The sequence below is a fragment of the Colias croceus genome, chromosome 7 (genome assembly GCF_905220415.1).
Source record: "Colias croceus chromosome 7, ilColCroc2.1".
In the NCBI taxonomy this organism is placed as follows: Eukaryota; Metazoa; Arthropoda; class Insecta; order Lepidoptera; family Pieridae; genus Colias; species Colias croceus.
In genome coordinates, this window is record NC_059543.1 from 5,070,663 (window position 1) to 5,082,139 (window position 11,477).

The following is an 11,477-nucleotide window of genomic DNA, read 5'->3' on the forward strand; positions in this document are numbered from 1 at the left end:
TAGCGAAGAGAATATATTGTAATAACAATATTATGATGAAAATTTAGAACACCATTTTAAAGATTGTTACTAGTAATGAAACAACACATGACATCGGTATTGCACTCACATGTAGTTATAAGATTGTTCGTTTTTACATTGAAATTTATACTTTTTTAACTTACCTCATATTTTTTTGTTTTACGTATTTCAGCTTTCCAAAAAGTAAAATAAAAAGAAATATATGTGCCCATCAAGGTTACTGAGGATTACGACCCAGAAAAAAAATACCTTTTGAAAAATAAACTTTGTAAAGTTAGCTGAAATTTGTGCAAGGCTGCTATAAACAGTTTTTCTTTGATGATTCTGGCTTGAAATTGACCCGTCGAAGCAACGCGTTTAAAAAGAAGATCTGAGTAGCTAACAATTTGGTAAACAGCATCTGATGCAAAACACAACTTTCCTCTATTTACAAAGGATGTTAATGCTATATATCGGTTCATATCCAAGCTTTGTAGCCAAAAGTTATTTATAACTATCATTCTATACCAATTAAAATTGTATGTACCTACCTATAAAGTATGACCATAATATTATAATATAAATACTGTTAAAAATATATGTCATTATTATTTATAGACCATGATTTTTAGTTTTTTCTATTTTGAAAAATCCTGAATTTACAAACCAGCGTGGTCACTCGACAGAAAGAGACAAATAACATGACTGACGTCATTGAATGTCATAGTTTCTTGTTTCAAGTTAATGGTCATAGTGCAATCTCCAGTGTATTAGAGGATATAAGCTTCTTGGTCAACACTCAAATTATGTCATGTCTTTCACAGATGATGAGAACTTGCCACGAAAGAAGTCTCGTGAACGTGGCGCTATCGGAATTTTAATGACATTATTATTTTGTTCAAAATATATTGCCCAAATCAGGGAAAATAGCTGTGGAAAATAGAATACATGTCAGAAGGGTTACAGGAACAACAGCTTCATTGTTTGCATTTAGTATCGATTTTTGTTTATTTATTTTGTGTGATAGTATCAAATAGGTAGTTAAAGAACAATAATTTATCATAACTCTACGATAATATATTATTTTCTATCAGATACTTAGTCTAGTTGATAACAGTGAAGTGTGAGTTGTATGGGTGAATTTCAATGTAATCCTTCCACAGAATCCTTCGCTTGAGAGGTATATCCATACTAATATTATAAATGCGAAAGTAACTCTGTCTGTCTGTTACTCAATCACGCCCTAACTACTGAACCAATTTGCATGAAATTTGGTATAGAGACATTTTGATACCCGAGAAAGGACATAGGATAGGTTTTATCCCGGAAATCCCACGGGAACGGGAACTATGCGGGTTTTTCTTTGACTGCGCGGGCGATGCCGCAGGTGGAAAGCTAGAGTCTGGCCAGCCAAAGCTGAACCCAGTAAAAGGCGGCAAATTTAAAAAATATGGACCTGGTAACATCGGCTTTAGTAGGAAAAAAACATTTTGATACTTTTGATATTCATAAAGGTGATCATAGTATATAGGTGCATTATGTACACAAAACAGCAGGATTTAAACATTATTAAAGTAAAGGATTTGAACCGTGTATTACAATATGTAAGATAAGTAGGTATAAAAAACAAGAAAATTAAAATTTGGAAATATTTTATTAATTTTCTAGCACGATTTAAACATTTATGTAAATAAAATATAATTATAAAAAATAACATTTCAAATAACATAATGATATTATTTTAACGATTTAACTCCGCGGGATAAATTTAATGTAAAGCTCTTGCCCTGGTACAAGGAACAAACCGCGTTTTTCAAATTTTATTTCGCTTGGCTTTTTTGCTCCTGGTAAAGCTTCAAATTTATAATTTAATATTAAGTTTGCCATTGCGTGTCTCAGAGATATCTGACCAAATCGTTTACCTGAAAAAAAGATATTCCCGTATTATTAATTTATGTAAGTACTTAGGTACCTAGGTACCTACATGAGATAAAACGCGATAAATTTATTATTTAATCCAAGTTGGTAAAACTGGCAGAGCCTAGTCTAGAGCCTAATTCAAGCTCAGATCTCAGTTATTTTAATCCCTATATAATATTATCCTAATATTTTTGTAGTTATCAGTTTAATAAGAAAAAAAATAATTTATACCTATTTGTTACCTATATTGAAATACTTACCAATGCAACTGCGGGGTCCTTCTCCAAAAGGCATAAACGTGAATGGTTTAATATTCCCCACATTTTCGGGTAAAAATCTTTCGGGAATAAACTTCTCTGGTTCATGGAAGAATTCTTCGTCATATTGCATACCAATACTATTTACGTATACGGGTGTGCCAGCTGATATTGTTAGGTTTTCGTCTATTTTGTAATCCTTGTCTGCGATTCTGTCCAGCCAGCCCATTGGAGAATATTTGCGAAGACTTTCTGTATGATAAAATGAACAGTATTTATTTACGGAGTTTGACATAATGGCACTTATAACTAATAAGGTCTCCCTTGGATCTCCACATATCACGAGGATTTAACAGTCTACAATCTGCAAATTGTAATAAGACAAAATACATAGGTATGGAAAGTAAAAAATTATATTTTGTACTAGCTTTCCGCCTGCGGCTTCGCCCGTGCAGTCAAGGAACAACCCGCATAGTTCCTGTTTCCGTGGGATTTCATATGTCCCGGGGTAAAAACTAAAAAGTAGCCTAGGTATGTCCTTTCTCGGGTATCAAAATATCTCTATACCAAATTTCATGCAAATTGGTTCAGTTGTTAAGGCGTGATTGAGTAACAGACAGACAGACAGAGTTACTTTCGCATTTATAATATTAGTATGGATACATGCCTTTCATAACAGCATTAAGATATTGGCAATCAGCGAGCTTTGATATTTCCAAATGACCATTTTCACTTTGATTTTTGACTGCTATTAATTCTTCGTACAACCTATCCTAAAAAATAATAATCGTTTGATATCAAGAATATAATAAATACCTAGGATTCTATCGAAGTTCATAATAAATAAATAAATAATAAGATGAAAATATAGAACATTTGGTTTAATTTAGATTTTAGACATTAATCAAAATTACCTGTTTTTCAGGATGGAACGATAATTCGTAAGAACACACGCTCATTATTGATGACGTTGATTCGAAACCTCCAAATAGAAATATTGCTGCTTGAGCAATTACTACGTCCTCCGTTATACCTGCAAGATAATGATTGATTGATTGAGATTTTTGGCCTATTTAACATTGAACAAGTAAAAAACAAATTACTTAAAGTAAGTACGTATAAAATTAATAATCTTCTGACGAAAGTTAATTGAAAGCGCAATATTAATGTTTTAAAAACTAACTTAATTATTACTTACTAGCGGTCCGCCCCGGCTTCGCCCGTGGTACATATTTACGTTTTCTCTATATAAGAACCATCCTCATACTTCAAGGAATATAATAAAAAAAAAACTTATCGAAATCGGTCCACCCGTTCACGAGTGATGCCGTGACCAAGAAAAGCGGATTTCATTTTTATATAGTATATAGATAAAGATAAATAATACCTTCGTTACTTTTTGCTCCCTCATCCATCAGCTTAAGTAAAGCGTCGAGCAAATCTTTAGAATCCCCAGGCGTTCGTTTGTCATTTCTGTGTTCCGAGGCTATTTTGAAGACTTTCTTAAAATAGTCAATAGACCATTTTGGAAACAAGGAGAACCTGTTGGTTATGTTATTTCTATCATTTCTATGGGTATATACAATAAAACATACTGTAATGGCTGTTTGTTAATATAGGCTATTAAATACAATAGGATCCTTCTCAGTAGATTATAGAAATTTTTAGGTATGAAATTTTCTCAAGTAGATCTTTTCCAATTTTTTTTGAAATCATAGTTCATATCAATTACATTATATTATGTATAATGATGTCTACAAGTTACCGAAATATATCCACAAGTTCCGGGAAAAAGAAAATGCTGCTCCAGCAGAGGCCTCTATAAAGATCGAAGGTGGTAAACGCCTGCGTGACAGTCCGCATCGGGTCCACACCAGTGAGGGTGGCATTGGTCTCCACTCCGAATGCTGCTGTTCCGATGATGTCTGTTGTGTAGTCCGTGTATATTGCCTGTAAAAGAAACAAGGTTAAGGTAGAAATAAAGAAGTTCTAGTTACATGTTTTATCTTCGAATCAGGTTTGTCCCATGCAGTACAATTTTTATACTTCTAATCATGTGAAGTGCAAATTTATGTATCAAGGTTATTATTTCTTAGAATATCTTATGATTGACTGAGCTCAAAACGGGATTTATACAAGAGTCAAAGGCGAAAGGATTTTAAATATTCACATGTGACTTGTGAGTGACGACTACCTACCCTTAAATTTAACTTAGTGTTATCTTCTGCATTCCTTATTCTTTGTAATAATTGACTCGATTTCAAATCAACGAGGTTTTGCAAAGCTCTTAGTTTGGAAGCTGTAAATACACCTGTAAGTCGTTTTCTTACTGTTGACCATAAGGGATCCTGAGAAAGAAGAATTTAATAAGTACTTAATATTAAATCTTCCAGATTTTTATTACCTCTAATTAAACAAAAAAAAAAATCTTCAACTAATATAAGTATTTATTTATTTTAGGACTTACTCCAAAATTATTTTATTTTATTATATAGGTACGAGAGGTAGTAATACTTACATTAACTGTGAACAAATTTAGAGAACCAATGGGATCTGAAGAACCTGAACTAAGAAATCTATCACGGAAAAAAGCGAAATCCTTAACAAGTATGTTTCTTGCTAACTCTGGTGAATTGATGATGAGAGCTGGCCGCCAGAACATCCATGCTCCCACATACGGGCTCTTGAATTGCTTGTAAATGTTGATCATCCAGGTTGCCTTTGAAGAGAATTAACCAGTTTTAACAATATAGAAATAAGGACGTGGTACTGAAGTATTTTTAAGGCAGTAATATTCAAAATATTTACGGGGTTCTGTCGCTGCAGGAAGGTGAGGCTCCCCATGACGGGGTGCGGCGGCAGGTGCGGCACTCCGCGCTTCGCCCAGTATTGCCGCACGCAAGTCCACCGGTAATACAACCATGTTATAACACACAACACTGTTATTCCCAGAAGATTCCAAAGCATTCTGCAATCAATGAATTCCAACACATAGACAGACATCTACAGCTTATAACTAAGTAACTGTAAAAAAGAAGCACAATATGGTAGTTTATTGGAAACAAGTGTGAAGGAAAGCTTTTGTTTACTGGTATTTTTATTATTGTTAATTTTGTGCGGTGCGGTAGAAGTAAATAAATACCTACGTCGGAGGAGCAATGTAACACAATACATTTGAAGGTAGTTCTATTTTTTATGGATCCGCGCCCTAATGAATCAGAGTGAAAAAGAATTGTTTTGCAAATCAGGTATCTATCTATTCCTTTACAAAAAAAAAAAAACATTAAAATAGATGCCGTAGGTGTTTTTTATTTTTTCGTAAGATATCACCATAATTTGACAATTGCTAATATAAATTGATAAACTGTGATATTAGGTAGGTACCTATCTATCTACCGTATGCTGTAAGCATCAATTTTTAATCGCCAATGTGCGGACTCGGACTATTAACAAAAATAAAGTAGAGGAAATTGATGAACGTTTGTGATAAAAATAAGAAAATTGCAAACAAAATTATTGCGGTATGTACTAAATTTATTATTATTAATAGACGTAGGTACCTACCTATGTATTTTATTTTACGAATTTTATACTTACGTATGTATGCTTAATCATTTTCAGAATCATAGGTAAATGGATGGACGAAATTATAAAGTTTTATTTGCTTTGATAAGCACAGACTGCACTTATAACAAATAGATAATTAAAGTTATTATCCAGACATATGTGCATCTATGCGTTGTTTAAATAACATTATATCATATTAATTAATTAATGTTTGATAGTGTTTAAGGTTATCTGTTCAGAAAATTTATTACTGTTTATTTTAATAAATCTTCTAATATCTCCATAAGATAATTCACTCACTCACTCACTAGCTTTTCGCCCGCAGTTTCGCCCGCGTATTTAAACGAAAACCTGTATAGTTTCGTTTCATAAAATTCAAAACGTTACCGTTTTCGTCGGATTTTCAGGATAAAAACTATCCTATGTGTCATTCTAACTTACCTTCTATGTGTGTGCCAAAAAAGAAAATTTGTTCAGCAGCTTTTGTGTGTAACAAACAAACATTTGAAAATGACGCAATCCCGGAAATCCCACGGAAACGGGAAGTTTTTCTTTGACTGCACGGACGAAGCCGCGGGCGGAAACCTAGTAATAAATAAAATGTGTTTATTTGTTTCTCTTTCCTTCAAGTTGCATCGAAGCGATTTTATATTATGATTTTTGTATCTGGAGAGAAGTAGAAGCCGGGAGTGTTAATATAGGCTACTCTTAGCTGCGGTAAAGAGTGAATTTTCCTATGACCACGCGGGTGAAGCCGCGGGCGCAGAGCTAGACGCTAGTGAAGTATGTATGGACTATGGAGTTACTAAGACAAAAGTAAATCAACATTGTTTTATCTTTATAATATCAGATCATATTCTCTTGCATTGTTTATTGACAAGGCGATTACTGTAATGTGTACATTATATTTAAACAATTTCATATCTTTATTCGATAAAACACTAGCGGTCCGCCCCGGCTTCGCCCGTGGTACATGTTTATGTTTTCTCTACATAAGAACCATCCTCGTACTTCAAGTATTATAATAAAAAAATAATTATCGAAATCGGTTCAGCCGTTCTCGAGTTATGCGCTTACCAACACATTTTGCGATTCATTTTTATATATAAGAAGATAATGGAGTTTTATTAGGATTATAAAATAATTTAGTACCTAGCTTATTTCTATTTAATGTTATGCTAGGTTATTATATTTACAAATTCATCTATGTACCTATGGTTTACCCTATAAACTTGCAACCCTACTCCTCCCGTACTTTCCTAAGTGTGATCTAATTAAGTACCTATGTTGTTAATAGATATTTAATAATTAACCCGGCGTCATTGTGGTAAAAAACAGGTACGCCAACGTTGAGGTGGGTCAATATTACCCATATATTTTTTAGTTGTTATTTTTAAACTTTTTAAGAAAATTAGTATTCTGTGTTATTATTATAGGTTATAGGTATTCTGGTTTTGATAATATAAAATAAAAATAGTAATTAACCAACGTTTTATTCACTTTAATCAACTTTGACATAAACTCATAAAAATAGGAACAAAATATAGACCTTTTACGTTTTCATGTCATTACTACGCTAATAACCAGTAATTTTGGTTACAAATAGCATTTTTATAAACTTAAGTCTAATATATTAGAAAAAAAAACTTTAATAAAGCTATTTAGAATCTTCGTTGTAAATGAAATTAATACAGAAAGCCATGATGCGTTCAGGACAAATAAATTTAGGGCAAGCTTGACAAAAATGTTTTGTTTTACTATTTTTATTTCCTGACACACTTAACATCTTTTGCGGGAATTGCAGGTGGCTCCTCTGATGATCCACAAATAAATTCTCTGATTCTTTTGCCCATTTGTCATTGCAATCGATCAATTCCATGCGAATTTTCAAATGTTCTAAGACCAGAGCAAGACCTTAGTTTTTCAAAAAATTACGTCGCTTATCGTTTGATTTGTATTTATTTATGCGACGTATTATAAGAGGATTAATTCCTGTGTGTCCAACATGGCATAAAAATTGTCAGGGGCCACCTTTTGAAGTTACGACTCACATCATATGAGGCGCAAAGTTCATCAGCGACGTCAACCCCATATTTAGTTTTATTGTAAAAGGTATTGGATTCGGGTTTTCGCTTTTCTCCGCTTGAAACACACTCCGCACTCTAACATGATCCTCTTCTTCTACTTCATCATCATAATAAGGTAAGTCTGAGTCAGACAAGAGTCTAAACCCGCCATGATACGTGATATTTTCTATTCTATCCGTTTATAGTACCTATTTTATAATAAGTACCTGTTGGACAAACAAAAACATTAAATTCACAGAAACAAGCAAAAAAAATTTTTGCAGACATCAAGAAATCATACACAATAGTAAAAATCGATAACTTAGCCATGGCGCGAAATTGTTACATCAATTGTGAGGATGGGTCATATTTACCTTTTTCAAAAATACACGCGTGGAGCTCCCAGTACACTCGACGTCGAAAGGATTTCACTTCAAAAACGTTTAATATACATTGTTAGCTCCAGCTACTACAAATAACAGCACAATCGTGCACGTAATTACAAAGATATTTTAAATTATAAACAAGCTGGGTCATTTTGACCCAACCTCAATGACGCCGGGTTAAGTAGTGAAACAAAAAGTAAAACGATGCAGTTTTGAATTTTTCGAAAGAAATAAACTGAACAAAATTAAAGGAATGAATAAATCCTCCTAGTAATAATATTATAAATGCGAAAGTTTGTGAGGATGGATGTATATGTGTGTGTTTACATAATATAGAGATTAACTTAGATTAATACATAGAATAGGTTTTATTCCGGAAATCCCACGGGAACGGAAACTATGCGGGTTTTTCTTTGAAATCGCGGGTGAAGCCGCGGGCGGAAAGCTAGTAAATTATTATAATTTACTAGCTTTCCGCCTGTATTGTCTAAATACTGTTATATATAGTTATAGTTAATTTAATAGTTATGTTTGATTTTATAAGACTCACATACTTGGATATCTATGTGCTTCCTCGTACACTGACACTATCACATTAAGTGGTATTATCACGAGTTTACTATTTAAATGCAGTGGGCATGGACTATGGAAGTGACTTCCACTACAGTTCTTGAACCAGTACTTCAAGAACGTGGAAAGTAGTGGAAGTTTTTATCATTATCTGATTGACTGATTATTTAAATTCTAAGGCGCTAACATACAGCACACATTGAAGCTTTTTAGAGTACCTACCTACAAGTATCAAATAAAATCTCTACAGAAGGGTCATCGTGCATTAAATTATTATGTAATTAGCTAATCCTAACAACATCAGTGACCGTATCAATATTGAAAATCTTTTATGTTTTAATTAAAAACTTTTACTTGATACTAATGGCATTAATTAATAATCTAAGTATGTACCTAATTGTGTTTTCATGCGATGGCCAAGTCATATTTTTGTTTTAAACATAAATACAAATTATTTGCTTATTTTACTAACTAATTACTAAACATTGATTTTTCTTTATTAGGGATCCATTTCATAATAACAATAATATTATGTTTTCAGATGTACTGAGCGGAAAAACAGACATATGTAAAGGACGTGGAAAGTGATGATATTAATATTAACAATTTTAATATTATTATATGTAGGTATAATATATATTTTTAATTACCTGGTGAATAACTCGTTATGATGGGTGAATAATAAGTGTAGAAAAAATTGTTTTAAAAAGAGTTATTTATTAAAACGGTCGTTAAGAAAGCAGATTGGAATCTGTTATCATTTTTTTTGTTTTTTATTGTTTTTTTTTTATCAAATCTCTCCTCTACGTAATATTAAGATAGATGTGGTTCACTTCCTTCCCCCGTTATACCCTTAACACATCATTAATGGATAATATATTTATCTACTATCTTCAGAAATTATAGTCAGTAGGTATGTATTTACATTTATCAATCAGCAATATATTATATGTAATGTATTTTCGATAGATAATACGAGACTATAGTACTTATATTATTTTATAGTAGTAAGGAAACTGAGTGTCCACTATTTTCATTTTGCTTCGAATATAAAGTTAATAAGAGAAAATTGGTAGGAAAACATGAAGTCTGTTTTGTTCGTATTCATGGAAAAAATTATTTGAGCAACAAATTTCAATCACAGCTAGCAGCAATGTTTGAGAGCTTTTGATAACATGTTGCTGGCAATATTGTATAGATGATGATGGTTGAAAAGTGCTAAAAAGTTCTCACTCGAAGAGCGACAACGGTCATTAGTGTAATTATTACACACACTGAAAATATTTAATACTTCAGTTAATTGGTATCTATAGGTAAGGTTATTTATAGTAGAGCCATTATACCCGGCGCGGCCTAAGATGATCCCTATGACACTGACAGTTATTCTCAAGAGACAAACTTGTAATGGCGTCACCATTAAATTAGAAACGTATTGGAGGCGTCTAAAAATGGCATTTATTAATTTTTACGTAGCTTTATCCTATTATAATGATATTCCGTTGGAATTATAACAATTCTTATCATTTACGAGAAATTATATCAATCTGACTTTACGTTTACGTCCTTCAAAACTTACATCGTTGGCATTTATCGACTAGTGCGGAAAGTATCGATAAACAAATTTCGATAATGGAAACGAGTTTACATTTTTTCCATGCTTAAGCTATAGTTCATTCACTATTGAATGGAACAGAAGATCGCAGCATACTTAATTAATAATTACCGTTCGCGTTAATTTACTTACCTATGATAATATAAGTTTTTTAGAAAAATTAAATGGGGGATTCCATTTTCATGATAAAATAATATACACTGTGTTAAACGGGTTAAAAATTACGAGAAAATGATAAGGTGTATTTTTATGTTTTGGAAAACTTTCGTTTTACTTACCGTTTCGTTTACATAATAGACGTTAAAAATTCATTTTATAATATTTGTAAAAACATGTTTGCCGAGGTGGCTGAATGCAAACCACGCCTTTGCCTATAAAATAGTAAAGTATCGACACGATCCATCATACGAGCAATCACTAAGACGAACTGTCATAGGGATCATCTTAGGCCGCGCCGGGTATAGGCAACATTTGACAGTTCAACAAAATTCAACAACGTAACCTAGTAACGACGACATAGAATAACATGATATTTCGTTTTGTTAGAACTGCACGTTTGCTTAACTTTTTTCAATTATGATTACATATTTATAATAATAATGACCGATACAAGTAATTTTAGGATTTGATTTTACTGATAAACCATTCTAAACATAATAAAAAATTTCTGATTCAAAGAACTGACGTCGCTACAATTTTGTGTCAATAAACCTTTTTTCTTTTTAAATACCAGAGACGTTACTCTAAAAATCGAAATCTGACATCTAGAATCGAATGCATTGATTACTTGGGAATAAAAATTATCATAAATTATTGACATGTGTTTCAAGTTCGATTGACAAATGTTTCAAGTCCGTATCGATTAATTTACTTTAATCGATGTTTTTAAGCAGGTTACCACCATATGAAGATAAAATTGATAGACGTCAAATGTTGCCTATTAAATTGGCTCGACTATAGTATAGATTGAACATTAAATCCAGATAATCTAAAATCTTAATACAGATAATCTAATAACTAGTATGCGCGATAAAAACAATTATGTTCAATCGATATAATTATTTATAGAATCATATTCTAGGGAAAGGTAAGTATGTAG

General features: G+C 32.3%; 1 protein-coding gene and 1 long non-coding RNA gene across 6 annotated transcripts; one reads left to right on the top strand and one right to left on the bottom strand.

Annotated features, from left to right (window-relative positions):
* Positions 1 to 1,656: 1,656 nt before the first annotated feature.
* On the bottom strand, positions 1,657 to 8,901 carry LOC123693270 (cytochrome P450 6k1-like). 5 transcript variants are annotated; one of them, XM_045638283.1, is made up of 10 exons: positions 8,747 to 8,901; positions 4,986 to 5,145; positions 4,696 to 4,896; positions 4,376 to 4,525; positions 3,943 to 4,127; positions 3,565 to 3,719; positions 3,092 to 3,210; positions 2,845 to 2,950; positions 2,181 to 2,429; positions 1,657 to 1,922 (listed from the first exon to the last, which is right to left on the bottom strand). In XM_045638283.1, exons 2-10 carry the CDS (start codon positions 5,142 to 5,144, stop codon positions 1,750 to 1,752), a joined length of 1,497 nt encoding a protein of 498 aa, XP_045494239.1. In that variant the 5' UTR covers position 5,145; positions 8,747 to 8,901; the 3' UTR covers positions 1,657 to 1,749. The 5 variants fall into 5 exon arrangements, with proteins under 5 accessions (XP_045494239.1, XP_045494234.1, XP_045494235.1 ...); XM_045638279.1 differs by having other exon boundaries at positions 1,659 to 1,922; positions 8,751 to 8,822; XM_045638282.1 differs by lacking the exon at positions 8,747 to 8,901 and adding an exon at positions 6,186 to 6,221 and having other exon boundaries at positions 1,659 to 1,922.
* LOC123693272 lies at positions 6,066 to 9,472 on the top strand. The gene is made up of 3 exons (XR_006751667.1): positions 6,066 to 6,097; positions 6,375 to 6,560; positions 9,308 to 9,472. It is a non-coding gene; the product is annotated as an uncharacterized LOC123693272 (long non-coding RNA).
* The last annotated feature ends 2,005 nt before the right edge of the window (positions 9,473 to 11,477 follow it).